The 19,089-nt window shown below is 39.0% G+C and overlaps 1 protein-coding gene and 1 long non-coding RNA gene across 3 annotated transcripts in view; one reads left to right on the top strand and one right to left on the bottom strand.

Annotated features, from left to right (window-relative positions):
- The window catches only part of LOC122557870 (uncharacterized), a 45,253-nt gene extending 43,083 nt beyond the window's left edge, over positions 1-2,170 (top strand). The window contains exon 4 of the long non-coding RNA XR_006313967.2: positions 1,168-2,170. This is a non-coding gene — a long non-coding RNA (uncharacterized LOC122557870). The remainder of the gene's footprint in view (positions 1-1,167) is intronic.
- LOC122557869 (circularly permutated Ras protein 1) overlaps positions 1-19,089 on the bottom strand; it is an 82,317-nt gene that overhangs the window by 48,973 nt on the left and 14,255 nt on the right. For both annotated transcript variants that reach the window (XM_043706013.2, XM_087996622.1), the window contains exons 2-4: positions 15,795-15,906; positions 1,138-1,380; positions 98-226 (exon numbers count right to left, since the gene is read on the bottom strand). In XM_043706013.2, coding sequence (XP_043561948.2) covers positions 98-226; positions 1,138-1,380; positions 15,795-15,906 — 484 coding nt within the window. The remainder of the gene's footprint in view (positions 1-97; positions 227-1,137; positions 1,381-15,794; positions 15,907-19,089) is intronic.

The raw sequence follows: 19,089 nt of genomic DNA, 5'->3' as shown, positions 1-19,089 counted from the left end.
TAATTATTTTTAAACTTTAGTTACTCTTATTACATGGGCACTCAAGTTGCACAATTCAAGAAACAAAAATAATTTTATTTATTATGAGCCAACTTACTTCGTTTGGGCCTTGGTGGTGGGACCCGTTGGGGTGGGTTTAGTGAACATGGCAGCGTTGCAGAGAGCTGATGTGTGGTGAAAGAATTAAGACGTGGAGGCAGAGGTGGAGCCTGGTTGTCTTCCTCATCTGATATCACAGCACAGAACATAACAGAAAACATTGAGAATGTATAAACATGTCTTTTTGTTCACTATCATCTCTTTTGTTTTTGATATCATTTGCAAGTTTATTCTTTTTTGGTTATCTTTTGTTGGGGTTAAAAAAATTCCCAATCCTCTTTGCCATATTGTATCTTCCCTGCTTCACAATGATTGGCAAAAGAGACGTAAGGAGTAACTTTTTCACGCAGAGGGTGGTACGTATATGGAATGAGCTGCCAGAGGATGTGGTGGAGGCTGGTACAATTGCAACATTTAAGAGGCATTTGGATGGGTATATGAATAGGAAGGGTTTGGAGGGATATGGGATGGGTGCTGGCAGGTGGGACTAGATTGGATTGGGATATCTGGTCGGCATGGACAGGTTGGACCGAAGGGTCTATTTCCATCCTGTACATCTCTATGACTCTATGACTAGGATATGCATTCTAGTTGTGAGCATTTGGTGACATTATCCAAATCATGACCTCTACACCTGCAAGGGCAAGGGCAGGGGGTGCATAGGAACACCATTGCTACCAAGTTCCCTTCTAACTCACGCACCATCCTGTCACTCTATTATAGTCAATGTGTCAAAATCCTGGAACTCCATCCCTAACAGCTCTGTCGATGCCACATAAACTTCAGTGGTTCAAAAAAACTTGCTTGCCTCCACTAACTCAAGGGAAATTATAGATAGACAATAAATACTGATGTGGTCAGTAGTTCCCATATCCTATAGATAAAAACAGAATACAGCTCCCCATGTGACAAAACGTATCTTATCTAAAGTGCTCAATCTTACTGGCTGACTCCTGTGGTCCCTCCTGACTGTTTTAGACTTGAATCACAAATCCAGGTGATCTACCTGAATGGATCAGGGCAACAAAATGTCTTTACCTATTGGTGTTGATTTTTTGCTTCTGGCAGGAGGTATCGGACGTTTTGCTCGGTTCCCATGTGAAGATTTTGGAACAGTTGCATATACGCAGTTATCCTCATCTCCAGATGATTTCAGGAATCGGTTGTCATATTGATGAAAACTGTGACTGGCCGGTAATGATAGAGGTCTGAAGCTTGTGCTTGAATATGTTTGATTTTCAACAAGATCTGGAACAGAAGCTGATCTATCATGCCTATGTTCTGCAATTGAATACAAAGAGAAAACTGGTCAACACCTACAAACAGTATTCATTTGTTATACTTCAGCCAGTTTTAATGATTCCACTTGATATCAATTAGCAGCTGAGTGCACTGGGCACAGTAGAGGCTGTGAGTCCTGATAAGATCTTGGCTGTACTGCTGAAAATTTGGGCTCAGATCTAACCACCCTTCAAACAAAACTGTTCCAGAAATTCACAATACTACCATCTGTGGGATTGAGAGTTGACACTCTCTGAAGACCTCAATGCCTAGTCAGCCTGAGAGATAAGGGTGCATTAAATTCAGATCAGTGCAAAATAGATTAAAGCAGCCTTCTATTTAATCTGGGACTATAGACTGCCTATTGTGTAAAAGATGCAAGAACAGCATTTTCAAAGATATTGATGCAATATCTGAAAGTAAGCATTCTGCAATGTCTGTGACGATGGGGAATATACTGATGTGATCATTGGGGCTTATGAAAAAGATTACTAGGCTAAGTAAGATAACATAACCATACTCATGGGACAATTGGAAGGGATTGAGAATGATAAAATGTACTTTAATTATGTACCAGCATCTTAATTATAATTCATTGGTTTTTCCATCTACCTTTGTGTATATGCTCATGCTTTTACTTCATTGTGTCTTTGCCTCACTGTTATTTATTGATAGTATTGATGAAATGTAATAACCGAAGAAAGCATGGTATTTGCATGTGAAAAAAATCATTGTGTAGAAAACCAATGTCAGAATCTGATATCTCAATAAAACTTGACCCTGCACTGAATGTATGGTTTTTTTTCTGGTGGTTAAAATAACAAGACAAATTAGAACAAGAGAATATCTTCAGACAGTATGGAAGATTGTCCAGGTATGTCCTGTCCACAAAAGGAGGATTGATCCACTATGACCAATGACTACACATGCAAAATAATGCAAGCTGTTGCCAACAGTGATATTAAGTGGCACTTACTCATTTATAACCTATTCACTGATGCTCAGGTTAGATAATGCCAGATGAGTACCAGACAATGAGCATATCCAACATCAGAGGATCTTACCTCTTGTCCATAGTATTCAACAGAATTAATATCATTAAATACCATCAGTAATGAGGAAAAGGGGGTACTAGAGAATGATAAATCTCAAAGTTTCCAAGGATAGTTCACTATTGGATCCCATTCCTAAGGATGGTTTTCTATTCCAATATTACAAAGAAAATAGGTGAGAATATTGCAGATGCTCTAATTATTATTTTCCAAAGTTCTCATGATTTGGGGATCCTACTTTAGGTTTGAAAAGTGAATATGTCATTCACTGTTTAAAAAAGGCAACAAAGGAAAACTAAGGGGAATTATAGACCAGTTAGCCTAACATCTATTGTTGGAAATGTTTTAGTGTCTTTATTAAAGAACAACGTGACTGAGTATCTGGAAATGTTTCAAACACTCAGCAAGAGACTTGGTTTTGTAAATGATAGCTCATGGCTGATAAATCTGATCGCACTTTTTGAGGTTTGCTAAAAAAAGATATGACGTTGAAGCTTTTTGTTTTACACTCATCAGGACTGAAACACAAGAAAACAATTTTTAAAAAGAAACAACATGAGAAGAGTACACAGCATGAGAAGAGCGTGTTGACTGGTTGGACTACAGATAGCTTAGAGATGCAGAAGAACTGTTAATTGTCAGTTCATTCAAACCGGGCAAATCCATTGATGATCAGGGCATTGCCAAAGGGATGCAGCAGGGTGGACCTGTTTTCTTAGCACTTTTCTCAGCAAAAAAGGTGCAACGTGTGGTTTGAGAAAGTGTCACCAGACCCGAAACATTAACTCTGATTTCCCTTCACAGATGCTACCAGACTTGCTGAGCTTTTCCAGCAACTTCTGTTTTTGTTTCTTATTTACAGTGTCCGCAGTTCTTTTGGTTTTTAATGCGTAGTCATAGGCCCATGTGGGATTAAATGTAGCTTTTATGACATACAGTTAAATTACACTGTGAGCCTGACTGATAATCTTTGTTTGGTTTCCTGTGCAATTCCTAATTCAGTCAGCATTTTTAGTAAATGTTGTTGTACACTACATTCTGAGTTTAGCAAGCAGTGTTTGGTTAAGCATGCTGACTGCTGCAGATAGTAAGAGTGAATTAGACTGCAAGGCTTTTATAGGGGGGTTGGTTAGTTCAGTTGATTGCACAACTAGTTTGTGAAAACAGAGTAATGCTAACAGTGGTGGGTTGAGTTCCTACACAAGCTGAGGTTTCCATGAAAGGTTCTGCTTCTCAACCTCTCACTTTGTCTGAGGCATGGTGACCGTCAGAGTAAACCACCACCAGTTGTCTCTGTCTCTCTCTAATGAGACAGAGAGAGAGCAGCTGTCAGGGACTATGGTGACTTTGCTTCCACTTAAGTGTTAAATCATGATTTTTATATTCACAGTAAAAAGTAACAAAGTTTGTGAGAAGAAGTAACAAGCAGACTTCATCACATGAACCTTACGTCAAATGACTCTTGCACATTCTTGAGGTTAGTGTAAGCAAGAATCTATAGGTGAACCTTGTACAAACAAGAAGTTGATGTTTGCAAAATAGTCCAGAGAGGAGGTGACAGATACCGATAAGAAATTGATCAAAATTAATGCCAGGCTACAATAAGATTCAATGATCCCTGAGTGGATGAAGAAGACATGAATAACATTAATCTGTGATCAAGAATGGATATTTATTTCTTCTGTTTTTATGAGCCAAGACTGGAATTCAGACAATGACAATGGTGTGTATGACCAAAATTGTATAAGAACCTGGAATTTCTCTGCATTTCCAAAAGTCTTACTACAGTTTGACTGAGTGATGCTCTCCTGCATTCAGTTGAATAAATGATCATATACCTCTACTTGGTCACCTGTGGTTAATTATATGTCCTCATTGACTGGTAAGAGACCTACATTAGGGACTAGACTTAGATAGATTCAGAAAGGAGTATAATAATTTAGGGACTATCTGGAAATAATATTTTTAACAATAATTAAAACTAATTAATTATATTAGGAATGGCAGTACAGATCTTTTCTTGCATGATTTGGAAGCTGGTAGATCCCATTATGAGCCACAGTGACCACACCTGCAATGAACGTCTGTAGCTCAAGCAATTTTGGTTCAGAGTTGGTGAGCTGGAACCTGTAGCACATCCAGGAGGGGGTGAGCTGCCTTAACTCTGTGTTCCAGATAGATCACCCATGTAGCTTAAATATTTCAAATTTGGCCAGTGGTCAGGAACAGGAGGGTATGACAATAGGTGAAGCAGGTAGAAAGATCAAGAACAAAGCACTTGAGGAGCCACAGCTCTTGAGCTTGTCCAACAGGTATGAGGTACGTGCTCCCTGTATGAATGAGGAGAAGGACTACGGGGGGATAGTCCAATTGACCAGTGCACTATGATCCAGGAAGCTATTTAAATGGAGGGAGAACAAAGAAAAATGATAGTGCTAGGGGTTTCTATAAGTAGAGGTGCAGTTAGCATCCTTTGTGAACAGGATCGAGAATTCCACCTGGCACCAAGTGAGGGACATCTCAATTCGGTTTGAACTTGAGGGGGAGTGGGAGGATCCAGTTGTGTGGTCCATATTGGTACCAACAACTAGGCAAGAGTAGGTAAGAGGTCCTGTTTTGGGAATATCAGGAATTAGGAACACAAATTAGAAAAAGAAGGGCATCAAAGGTTGTAAATTCTGGGTTATTACCTGAGCCACTTGAAAATTGGCAAAAGTAAGATTAGTCAAGTAAATACATGGCAAAATGAATGATGCGGGAAAGAAGGTTTCCATTTCATTGGGCACTGGCATCAGTATTGGGACAGGAGGGAACTGTACCATTGGAAGAGGCTCCATATGAACCAATCGGAACAGAATCCTAATGGACAGGCAGAGGACAGGCTATATAAGGTGGTCACAAGGACTTCAAGCTAGTTAAAGTTGGGGAGGGTTCAGGAGAGGTTTTTAAAGTTTCCAGAACAAGTTATAGGACAGAAAGTATGGAAAGGGTCAGGAACGTCAAGCACAGCAGATAAGGGGACAACTATGAGAAGGGGCTGGTCAACTCAGGACTGAGAGGTATTGTACTTAAATACATACATTATGTGAAACAAGATAAAAGAGCTTATATCACAGATTGAAATTGGATGTTGTGGATATCACAGAGACACAGCTGCAAGGGGATCAGGGCTAAAAACTAAATATCCAAAGATACACGTTTTATCAAAAGCACAGGAAATGGGCAGAGGGGGCAGGGTTTCCTTGTTATGAAGGTGTAAGGGGTACTGTACCTATAAGAGAGTTAAAAGAACTACCTGATATAGCACCAAGTGTTCTGAATAAGGTAACAATGTAACATTTGGTCGAACAGCTCGATTAGCCGGGTTGCCTGGAGATGACGAAACAAATTCAAATTCAGCCAATCAGTTTAAATTGTACCCCAAAGTACCAACTTCCTATCAAGTTTGAATTTAGTATATTGACAATATTAAAAACCAATGAAACAATCTGATGCTTTGGGGTATAAGACTGGGAAAAATTGAACAGTTGGGGGAGAACTGCCAAAAGACCAACAGATGTAGGCTGCTACTCAGACCTCTCTAAGAGCTACCTGTCTGGAGAAGGAGTTTGCACAGAGAAAAAAACATTGACACCAACCTGGAGAGCAAATCTACAGAGCAAGATAAGAAGACAAGATTTGACAGCTGGCTGGTTTGAAATTTGAATTTTTTGGTAAATCATAATTGGGGGTTTTGTCGGACTAGTATTATAGAAGAGGAATGTAAAAGATAAATTAGAGAAAGGAGTTGTAAATAGTTGTTAGTTAATTATTCTCTGTTATAGTTTAAGAAATAAAATTGTTACTTTTTACTTTAACTAGTTCTTAGCATCTCAAATTTTCACAGATTACTGCACGGGATTAATCATTTCTGTGTTGCTAGTTTAAATCAAGCAGGGGGGGATTTACCCCGTGTCATAACAGTTTGGGGGCTCGTTGTTAGGATTTGAATGGTTTAGGAGGCTTTTGTGCACGATTTAAACAGTTTGGGTCTTGGATTTGTGATTTGACTTGGTTTAGACAGATTTTAATGGATTTGGGGATACGAAAAATCCCAGCAGATTTAAACGCTTGAAGGTTAGTGTCCTAGATCTTTAAATAAAACATAGGTGAGACAATCTGTTTAATTTTGGTGACTTGTGGTTGGTTAAATTAAAAGTGAGAGAAATGGCTCTTAAAATTGTTATAAAGGTTCTGGGATTTGAAGATGCTTCTCAGATTTGCCAAATATGTTAGATTTGGGTTTAACCAAGGACAAAAGTAAAGCTGAAATTGTAAGAGAATTACTCAAACACTTAGGTGTGTCAGAAAAACAGACATGTGCAGTAGAGGTAGAAAAAAACTTAAATTACAATTGAGGAAAATGGGGTTAGAAGATAAACAAAGGGAGAGAGAAAGAGAAGAAGAGAGAGGGAGAGAAAAAGAGAGAGAAGAGTGAGAGAGGAAAGAGAGAGAGAAGGTTCTTAGCTGAGCAAATAGAGAGAGAAGAAAGGGAGAGAGAAAGAGACAGAGAAGAAAGGAAGAGACAAAAAAAGGGTGAATTTGAACTTGAGAATTGCGAATTAGTCAGCAAAGTCAAGTTAACAGGATGGAGATTAAAGGAGAAAGTAGTAATATATACAAATATATCAAAACTCTGCCACATTTTGATGAGAAAGATGTAGAAGCCTTCTTTATTTCATTTGAAAAATTGGCTAGGTAGATGGAGTGGTCCAAGGATTTATGGGTGATGCTAGTTCAGACTAAACTAGTAGGCAGAGCTAGTGAGGTATTGCCGCAGTGTCAGATGAGGTGTCAACAGATTATGAAGAGGTTAAACAGGCTATTTTAGGTGCTTATGAATTGGTACCAGAAGCATGTAGACAGTGGTTCAGAAACACAAAGAAGGAACCAGATCAGACTCATATTGAGTTCGAAAGATTTAAACATAGTCATTTTGTTCGATGGGTGCATGCTTTATAGACAGATAGGACATCTGAGGCTCCAAGAGAGATTATTCTGCTGGAGGAGCTTAAAAACTCACTTCCAGAGATGGTAAGAATTCACATTGAGGAACAGAAAGTCCAGGAAGAGAGAAAGGCAGCACAATTAGCAGATGAATACATGTTGGTGCATAAGACAAGCTTCCAGCCAGAATTTGGTCCTGTGAGTGATAGAAGTTGGGAGAAGGGGAGATCCTACACTACCAAAACAAGAGTAGAGAACACTGGTAAGAATTTACCACATGTTAAAGAAGCCCAAGGGGGTGAAAAGGAGGTGAACGGCTTCAGGTGTTTTCACTGTAATGGAGTGGGACACAGAAAATTACAGTGCCAGTGGTTTCAGAAGGGCACTGGGAAAAGGGGTTTTCACTGCCAGAAGGTGGGACACGTAAAGTCACAGTGCTGGTCATTAAAGAAAGGCATTGTGGGAAAAGATGTGGTAAAGAAGCTCAGTCAGTAGCATTAGTGAAGATAGTAAAGGAGACCCCAAGAAGAGCCGAGGAGCTGCAGGAGAGTGCACAGCCTAGACAGGGGCTGGGTATGGAATTAGTACCTCATCTCTACAAAGAATTCGACTCTGTGGGTAAAGTTTACTCAGAAAGAACAGGGGGAGAAGGACAAGAAGTTATAATTTTGATAAATACCGGATCTAACCAGTCGCTGATAGTAAGAGATGAGTGAATATGCACTCTTTTCTGATCTATTACTCGAGAGTGTGCTGATCTGTGGGATAGATGGACAGAAATTTAGCATTCCCCTATGTAAGATCAGGTTGAAGTGCCAACTTAAGACTGGGGAAGTTACAGTGGGTGTGATTGACAGAGTGTCAGTTCCAGAAATTCAGTTTGTTCTTGGGAATGATTGGGCAGGATACAAGGTGGGAGTGACACCCCTTATTGTGGAGAAGCCCAAGGAAGACCAAGAAACTGAGGAGTTAAAACAGAAATATCCTGGTAACCAGATGACACCATCATAAGTCACAGCAAGAAGAGAAAGATGAAGAAGTTGAGGTTCAGTTAGTGAACACCCTGTTTGATATAATAGTGCAGGAAAAACCTGAACAGGCAGAGGGTCAGAGAGAAGTGTTTAGTTCTGAAAGGTTAAGAGACTTGCAACAGCAATACAAGATGATCAAAGATATGTATGTGGATGCGTACTCCGAAAAGGAGGCAAAGAATATTCTGGAGAATATTCTGAAAGATAGAATCCTAAGACAGAAATGGAGACCACGGCAGATTCGTGCAGAGGAGAAATGGGCTGAAGTGCACCAGACTTCATTGCCGATAGCATACAGACAGAAAGTGTTACACGTAGCACATGAACTACCTGTAGGAGGTCACCTCGGAGTATGAAAGATTCAGGCTAAGATACAAAAACATTTTATTGACCCAGAATGCACAAAAATGTGGTTAACTTTTGCTGTGCATGTCATACATGCCAAATGGTTGGTAAGCCACAGGCGGTAATAACATCAGCACTTTTGTTGCCAATTCCCACATTTGAAGAACATTTCTCGCAGATTATAATTTATTGTGTAGGTCCTTTCCCAAGAATTAAAAGTGGGAATCAGTACTTGTTAACCATAATGGTTGTGTCTACAAGATTTCCGGAGGCAATTTCATTTTGGAGTATCAAGTAGAGGAGTTAGTAGCTTTATTCACACGGTATGGGCTACCCAGACAGCCTCAGTCGGACCAAGGATCTAATTTTACTGCTACTCTGTTTAAGGAGGTTACGGATAGCTTAGGTATACAGCACTTTAAATCCAGTGCGTATCATCCTGAATCCCAGGGAGCTTTAGAAAGGTGGCATCAGACCCTGAAAGTCATGTTGAGAGTATACTGTCAGGATTACCCGAATGATTGGGATAAAGGCATCCCATTCATATTTTTTGCCATTAGTGATGCTGCAAATAAATCGACTCAGTTCACTCCCTTTGAGTTAATATTTGAGCATGAAGTGAGAGGTCCTTTGAAATTAATTGAAGAAAAATTGACAGGACAAAAGTCAGAGATCTCACACTTAGATTATGTATCAGAGGTGAGGGAGAGATTAAATAGAGAAAGTGAGTAAGCTAAACAGCACCTAAAGAGGGCACAGTATAGAATGAAGCAGGTGGCAGTATAGAATGAAGCTCTGAGACTCGGACGTTTTCCCGAGGGGATGACATGTTAGTACTGTCACCAGTGATTGGAGATCCTTTCAAAGCCAGGTTTAGTGGTCCCTATCAAATTGAGAAAAAGTTGAGTTGAGTGAACTCATCTAGTAAAGTTGCCGGATAGAAAGAAAAGGTATCGAGTATGTCATGTGGACATGTTGAAACCGTATTATACTAGAGAGAAAGAAAAAGATAAACAGATGTTAGTTACTGCCAGGTAGAGTGAGGAATCAAAGGCAGATGATGTGGATTTTGATGTACCTCAAAATAGATTAAAAATGAAGAAGTCTTGGAGGAGTGGGATAGGTTAGTAAGCCATCTGTCTCAGGTGCATAGAACACAGTTGAAAGATTTGTTACTACAGTATCAGGACATATGTAAGAATCAGATGGGGAAGACTAATGCTATTGTACATGAAGTAGATATAAGGAGTACTGCTCCGATAAAACAACACCCCTATTGGCTTAATCCTTTTAAAGCCAGACAGGTCCAGAAGGAGGTAGAGGCCATGTTTGACAAGGGTATCATCGAACCAAGTCAGAGCGAATGGAGTTTGCCAATCATCCTAGTTCCCAAACCGGACAGACTCAACGATTCTGCGTAGATTATTGGAAGGTCAATGCCGTTACAAAATCGGACTCATATCCAATTCCTAGATTAGAGAACAGTATCGAGAAAGTTGGACAAGCCAGTTACTTCACCAAGTTGGACTTTATGCGTGGTTACTGGCAGGTACCTTTATCAGAGACGACAAAAGACATTTCTGCATTTGTAACCCCAAATACCCCAAACCCCAATAAAGGGTACTGTACCTTTAAGTGAATTAAAAGCTAGCAGAACTATCTGACACAACCCCAAGTGTTCTGAATAAGGTAACAATGTAACATTTGGTTGAACAGCTAGATTAGTTGGGTTGCCTGGAGGCGACAAAACAAGTTCGAAGTTGACCAATCAGTTTAAATTATACCCCAAAATACCAACCTCCAATCAAGTTTGAATTTAGTATACTGACAATATTAAAAACCAATGAAACAATCTGATGCTTCGTGGTAAAAGACCAGGAAAAATTGAACAGCTGGGGGAGAACTGCCAAAAGACCAACAGATGTAGGCTGCTAGTAAGACCTCTCTGAGAGGTACCTGTCTAGAAAAGGAGGTTGCGCAGAGAAAAAACATTGACACTGACCTGGAGAGCAAACCTTCAGAGGAAATAACAAGAGAAGATTTGACAGCTGGCTGGTTTTAAAATTTGAATGTTTTGGTAAATCTTAATCAGGGGTTTTATCGGACTAGTATTATAGAAGGGGAAAGTAAAAGGTAGGTTAGAGAAAGGAGTTGTAAATAGTTGTTAGTTAATTATTCTCTGTTATAGTTTAAGAAACAAAATTGTTACTTTTTACTTTAACTAGTTCTTGGCCTCCCGTATTTTCACAGATTACTGCACGGGATAAATCTTTTTTGTAATGCTGGTTTAAATCAAGCAAGGAGGTTTACCTTGTGTCGTAACAGCCTTGTTAGTAAGAAACAAAATTAAATCGATAGAAAATAGAGATATATTTACGGAATGTATAAAATCTGTGCGGATGGAGTGGAGGAACTGCAAAGGATAAAGATTCTGATGGGAATTATGTACAGGCCTTCTAGCAGTAATCAGAACATGGGAAAAAAATAGATCAGGAGATAGAAAAGACATGTAAGAAAGGTACTGTTATAACAATCATGGGGGACTTCTATATGCTGGTAGACTGGGAAAATTAGGTTCATAGCAGATCCTAAGAAAAGGAATTTGTGGAATGTATATGAGGTGAAAATTTGTAGCAGTTTGTGGTAGAGTCCACTAGGGAACAGATAATTCAGGTGATGTATAATGAGGTAGATTTGATTAGGGAGCATAAGATGATGGTACTCCTCGGGGAGTTCACCCTGTGGTTTGAGAAGGAGAAGCTGGAATCAGATGTAATGGTACTCCAATCGAAAAAAGGCAATTACAAAGACATGAAGGAGGAGCTGGCCAGAGTTGATTGGAGACGGAGCCCAACGGGGAAGACAGTGGAGCAGCAATGGCAGCAATATCTGGAGGATATTCAGGAGACACAGCAGAAATTCATCCCAACAAAGAAGAAACATACTATGGGGAAAATGAGGCAACCATGGCTGACAAGAGAAGTCAGGGACAACATAAAAAGAAAAGAAAAAACATATAATGTGGAAAAGATTAGCCAGAAGCTAGAGAATTAGAAAGCCTTAAAAAACCAGCAGAGGAAAATTAGAAAAGTAATGGTAGGGTGAGGAGAAGATGAAATATGAGGGTAAGCTAGCTAGTAATATAAAAGAGGAATGCAAGAGCTGTTTTAGATACATAAAAGGTAAGAGGCAGACAAGAGTGGATATTGGTCTGCTGGAAAATGAGGCTGGGGAAGTAGTGAGGCTGGAGAGATGGTAAAGGAACTGAATAGGTACTTTGCATCAGTCTTCATGGTGGAAGACACAAGTTTCATATCAGAACTTTTAGAGATTCAGGGAAAGAGGTGAGTGTAATGGAAAAGGTACAAGGGAAGCTGAAAGGTCTGAAGATGGATAAATCACTGTAACCAGATGGACTACAAACCGAAGCTTTGAAGGAGATAGCTAAGAAGATTGTGAAGGCATTAGTGGTGATCTTTCGGGAACCACTGGAGTCAGGGAGGGTCCCAGAGGACTGTAATATGCATGTTCAAGAAGGAATGGAGGTAGAAGACAGGAAACTATAGGCCAGTTAACCTGACCTCAGTCGTTGGTGAGATTTTACAGTCCATTATTAAGGATGAATTTGCATAGAACTTGAAAGTGAAAGCTTCCTTTTTATCTTGTTCAAAATCAAGCTAGGTCTGACTGGCCTATAATTTGCACTGTTCACCCCAGAGACACAACAGAACTTAACACCTATTTTAAACAGAACTGGATGGTAATTGGTGCTGATATTCAGTCAGGCACTATATTCTCACTAACATCGTTATGCTTTCAAAACAATGAGGTGCATTGTGCCAGCTGAAAGGACAGGGCTAAAATTGCAGTAATGGGTGAGGTGATTATCAGAATAACTAATACTAGTCATGGAATGAAGTAGCCAGTGGATAGTAAGACAACACAAGTTACAACTGTAACAAAAATGCTTATTTTTTTCAATTTGACAGTTGACATGGCTGATAAGGCCAGCATTTGTTACCCATCCTGAATTGCCTCTTGAACTGAATGGCCTACTAGCAATGTTATTTGGTGGACTTAAATTTTGAAGGATTGCAGAAAAATTGATTTATTTTAAGTTTTGTAGAAATACCTGGAGTTGTTTCTTTAAATGTAGTCGTTGAATGTTCACTGTGGTCATTAGAATTTATTTTTTAAGGAAGCTTCTTAGAAAGTACATGACGGGGGATAACTGCTGACTTTGCCGCAGGCTCCTGATGGGTATGTTTTGAACAGTGAAAGGGTTGAAGAGGTGTTTGGTCTCTATTGGTTGAGTTGAATGAGAAACTGCTGCCTTAGTGAAAAGCCAGCTAAAAACAAGCTACCCAGCTGATCACTACCATTTCTGGAAAGAAAATCCTCTTGCTGAGTTCAAGGTGAAACCTATTTGTTCTTTAGAAAGTGATTGAACAATTATCTCAAAATTGTATGTCCTGAGTAAGCTGTGTCTAGAAGACTTTAAAGGCAACCACGCATGATTAATGACTTGACCACTCATGCTAGAACACCAAAACAACAAACACTGGAGCATCCTTTACCTTCAGGAATAACTGCGAGTACAATAGTGCACTCCTCTTGCCTTGATTTTTAAACAACATTCTAAAGGAATGATAATTTGCTTGCTGCCTTTATAAGGAGATGGAATGGGTATAAATTGAAAGAAGGTTATTTTTTAAGGGCTGAGGCGGTGGAACAAATGAATAGACAAGTCATAATGGATATAGAGCTGAATATAGCAGTAGCATCTGGTTACGATGACTAAGTGAGTGGATAATACAAATCTTGTCTAATAATGAAAGAATGAGGTATCAGAAAGCCCGGGGCAGAACAGCATTTACAAGGATGTTTCCAAACAATTAGTTTCCATGGTCTATTGTCTGAAGTTTTTGTACCTGGTACTCAAAGACTAAATTGTTTCTGCTGAAATCCAAGTATTCACAACACGGCTCTGACATAGTAAGCTCAGGAAAGCTTAACAATGGAAATATAACAGTGTTCACGTGTTGCTAATTTCGCCAACATACTGCCACGTTGCAAAGTGCATCACAAACTTTCTACTCCTGCTTAGTGTAGTGGAAACAAGCCCACATGCATTGGGCTCTAGAGTCACTGACAGAGAAACCTCACCTCCTATCATTGGTTTCTAATTTCTGACTGAATATTATCACACATCTTGCTCTGAAAGCTTCAGAATGGGGGTGAAACAGGAAACCAGTACATTACCACCTGCTAACACAACCTCAAAAAGTTTAAAAAGTTCTTTAGAAAGAAATATATTTTTATCTGAAAATATTATACTGAAATAGTATATCCTGTGCATTATTGGCAGAGTGGCAACAGTTGGAATGTTCCACTTGTCAAGTGGGTCCCTTAACTTCCCAGTTAATCTATCCTCTTTTCATATCACTTTCTCAACTCTTTGCCTGGTGGCATTGACTGTTGCCGGTTTTATGGCTCCACAGATGACACTGTCTCAATTACAATGTCTGAGTCCTGAAGGTTAATGTTGGCAGTTTAAATTAACAATGATACTGAGAGTGATGGACAGAGTAGAGTAACCTGCATAGTGAAGGTATATGATTTCAATCTCTAAGCAGCAAAATGAGTTTCTCACAGATGAGACTCCCACATTGGAAGGGTGGTTTCAAAGTGATTACACCAGGGCCTCAGAAATACTTGAGAAGACAAGTTTCCACAAAGTATACTAGGTAATTCGTAAAAAGGCCTTGCATGTCTCAATAATCAGCACCAAAGTCTCAGATGTGTATTGTTCAGGTTATTGATCTCATTTCAGACAGAGGACATAGCAGCAAAAAGCCCGCTTTGAACTGTTCCCCACTATGAGCTCACCTACTGCTCTCCCATGATCAGAATGAGAAACAACTAGTTGTCAAGTGGCTAACTAAAAAGCTATCAGTCCATCAGCTGATTATACTGATTACTTAGTTCTGATTATTCCAAACTACTTTCCAATAGATTTTTATAGTAGTTATAGCGGTGTAATGCTGGGGTTTCTAGACATTAACAACAAAGAGCAAAAAATTAAAAACTGTTCTTTCCATAGCATTAGTGCCTCTCAGCTTGTTGAATAAATTAGATTTACACTACAAAAAATTTCATTGTAATTTCCCTTGTTCTCTTAAGATTCAGGGCAGATGAGAATCTAAGAGACACTACCTCCGCAGACCTAAAACCATCCCATATCTTATCACCAAGTAATGATACCCACATCGCTTTCACAAGTCGAGCCTACACGTCGATAATGTCATGTGTTGGTTGGTGACACTTTCAGTCTCTCCTACAGATGGGAAGAAAAATTTGTAACCTTATAATCTGCTGTGCTTGCACTAATTTGGCAAGTGGCTAGCTTTTCAATTGTTTTCCAATGAAGGTACCACTGTTTTCAGATCACTACCCTATATATATATATATAAATGGGCCTGATAATTCAAACAAGTTGGGTATTAAAGTGCACTGAATGCATATCAGTGTGATCGAAGATTATAATCTAGTTTCTAACTAGGTAATTTTGCATTACTAATATCAACTAAATTTACAGTCAGAATTTAAGTCTGTGATTGTTTAAAATCTTTATGCATGAAATCCAGTCCATAAACCTACTGACTAGGGCAGTAAGTTATTAACAGGGAATAGACTAGGTAGGACCAGTCATTGATGATGGACTGACAGATAAGAGGGCAGAGCATTGGGAGCCCATCAGTTTCCTCACTCACCCAGAGACACTGAAGACAACTGTAACACTTAACCAGCACATGAGCTACATTCTCCTCAATGAGAATCAAACCTATGGTTTTCTAGTATCTGTGTCATTCATTACTACAGGTGAGATATTTAGCCAAAAAGCAATTGGGAGAACAGATTGAATATACTTCAATTAACAAGGCCATGTCAAAAAAAGAATGGATTAACATTTGTTGAGATTGAAGAAATTGGTACTTACCGTGTTCTCTGTTTCTGGGATTTGGGGAAGGTATGTTTTGCGAATTGTACACAATGTGGCTGTAAGCAAATTCCATGACTTCAGCTGAACATCCAAACTGGAAAGGAGTCATCTACAGAAGAGGTAGAAAAATGAATGGAAAATTAGGGCATTAATACTGGTGAATTCTTCAGTGATTTTTATAATGATTGAGAAAAATAATCCAAAGATGGGAGGTCATGTAGAAATTTAGCATTGACTGAGCATTGGACTTATTTGTTCAGTTAACAAGAGATGTTACTGAGGTGGACCATCTAAATGGGTAGAAGAGACAATTTGGAAGGAAAAGATTGAGTGGTATGAGAATGAGAAGGCGGGGAGAACTGAATGTGTACTTTTATTGTCATGTGGATATTTTTGAACAACTCTACTGTATCAGTTAACAAAGAACTGAATGTTGAAAAGTGTGATGCTGGAAAAGCACACCAAGTCAGGCAGTATCTGAGCAGTAGAAGAATAGACTTTTTGGGCATAAGCCCTTCATCATCACATTCTTGATGAAGGGCTTAGGCCCAAAACATCAGTTCTCCCACTTTTTGACTCTGATCTCTAGCATCTCAAAGAACAGAATGTTTACAACTTCATGCAAGAGTTAACTGCCTTCATGATTTACAACAGTGATCTTTACGTGCCACGCACCAGTGACTATCTGGCCCCAGCACATGTATTCTGAGTCGCTACACCCTGCAAAGAGCTCTGCACATGTATCGAATTTGAGAAATGAGAAATGAGCATTCACCCTACTCTGTTAATGTATAAACAATATATGCTTAGATATTTAATCCACATTCCATTAGCAAAGAAGTCAAGTAAGTAATGTGGCCATATTCGTACAAGACCATAGAGCTGACCTCTCATTAGACAGAGGCGACTGATAGTGGTTTAACTTGAGGGTCACCAAGCAAAGGGAGAGGTTGAGATGTAGAGTCCTTCAATGGTAACCTCAGCTATTAGTACCACATTTATGATCCACAAACTATCTATTTATATGGCAAATTTATACTTTACTTCCAAATCTTGTTACAATCAGGTGAAGCAGAGCGAATAGGTTCCCCTCTTTATAACCTCCTCAGTTGGCTGTAAGAAAGATGTTCAATTCTTTGTAGCACACATTTATCACCCTCCAATTTGCTAGTTTGCTGGTTCAAAAATGACAGGCTGATTACAAGGTTTTCCTAGGTGAAAGGAAGAGGAGTTTTGATGCTTGAGAAAAACAATAAAATATGACATCAAACACTTTCAATTCAACAAACACATACAAACTTGAATTAGCTGTAAAAAAGGGGAATATTTCTCGTAAAAAATGGAAGATCAAGAATATGCAATTTAAAAGTACTTGAGGTATTTGGTTTAAAGATTTGAGGAAGGGTATTAGGTCTGATGAAGTAGAGTTTATATGGATTGAAACATCAAGGGGCAGAAAATGGTATTAGAGGTTATATATCAATACCCAAGCTGCAGTAGCAATGCTAGAGAAGACATTGAAAAGGAAATTAGAGATGCAAGTAATAGAGGTATGGCTGTAATTATGGGCGACTTTAATCTGCATATGGATTGGACAAATCAGGTCAGTAGCAATACCATAAAGGAGGAATTCTAGGAGTGGGTACAGGATATTTTTATGGATCGGTAGGTGGACAATCAAATTAGAGAAAAGACCATCTTTGACTGGGTATTTTGTAACAAGGAAGGAATAATTCATGATCTCATTGTGCAAAGTCTCTTTGGGAAGAGTGACCACAATAGGCCAGAAATTTTCACTCAGATGAAAGTATCTGAGATTAGGATCCTGAGTTTAAATAAAGGAAATTACGATGGCATGAGATGTGAGCTGACTATGATATAATGGGGATTATTATTTAAAGAAATGACAGTAGATAGGTAATGGCAAACATTTGAAAAGTGCATGGACAAACTGTAAGCGTTATTCGTTCCTGTCAAACAATGGCTAACAATGAAAATTAGGGATAGTATTGAATCCAAGGAAGAGGCAAACAAATTGGCCAAAGAAAGCAACAGACCTGAGGATTGGAAACAGTTTAAATTCCAGCAAAGGGAGACAAGGACACTGATTAAAAGGGGGGAAATAGAGTGTCAGAATAAGCTTAAAGGAAAGTACAAAATGATCGTAAAAGCTTTTCTAGGTATGTGAAGAGAAACCTGAATAGTAAAGACAACTATAGGTCCCTTACAGGCAGAAACAAAACTTATAATGGGGAATAAAGTGGTGCCAGACCAATTAAATACCTATTTTAGTTCTGTCTTCAAATATGTAGACTCAAAAAATATCCCAAAAATATGAGAGAACGCAGGGTTAAGTGTGAAGAAGGAATTGACATAAATTAGTATTGAAAAGGAAATGGCCCTGAGGAAACGAACACAATTAAAGGCAGATAGCTAATGTAACCCCAATATTTAACAAGAGTGGCAGACAGAAAAGAGCCAATTATAGCCCAGTTAGCTTGACATTGGTAGTGGAAAAAAATGTTAGAGTCCATTATAAAAGGTGTAATAGCAGAGCACTTGGAAGATAATGACAGGATCAAACAGCGTCAACATCGATTTATGAAGAGGAAGTCAGACTTAACAAATCTGCTGGAATTTTGATGATCTAACTATTGGAATGGATAAGGCGGGGGGTGGGGGAGGGGCGCAGTGGATGTGGTTTACTTAGAATTTCAGAAGGCTTTCAATAAGGTCCCATATAAGAGATTAACATGTAACATGTGATTGAAGATCCTGAGCTGAAATGGATTGAGGTTAGTTGTTAGGTAGGCAACAAAGAATACAATAATGAGGTCTTTCTCTAAATTATTGTCAGTGACTAGCAGGGTACTGTAGGGATCGGTGTGTAGACACTGTTACTCACAATAAATATCAATTATTAGATGATGAAAGTATATATTATGTCTCAAAATTTGCAAATGACGTGAAACCGAGTGGGACTTGTGGAGAGGATGCAGGGGTGCCTCAGTGTGATTTCAACAAGTTAAGAAAGTGGGCAAATAAATGGCAAGTGGAGTATAATATGGATAAATGTGAGCTTATCCACTTTGATAACAAAAATATATAGGCCAGCAGATTATTATCTGAATGGGAATAGATTGGGAAAGCAGGAGGTGAAACAAGATCTCAGTATTCTTGTACACCAGTCACTGATAATAAGTATACAGGTCCAGTACATGATGAAGAAGCTAAATGGTATATTGGCCTTCATAACCAGAGGTTCTGAGCACAAGAGTAAGGATGTCTTGCT

This window comes from Chiloscyllium plagiosum, unplaced genomic scaffold (genome assembly GCF_037043375.1).
Source record: "Chiloscyllium plagiosum isolate Xiang-an unplaced genomic scaffold, Cpla_swu_hap1 HiC_scaffold_18, whole genome shotgun sequence".
Taxonomy (NCBI): domain Eukaryota; kingdom Metazoa; phylum Chordata; class Chondrichthyes; order Orectolobiformes; family Hemiscylliidae; genus Chiloscyllium; species Chiloscyllium plagiosum.
This window is presented reverse-complemented; position numbering and strand designations above follow the sequence as displayed.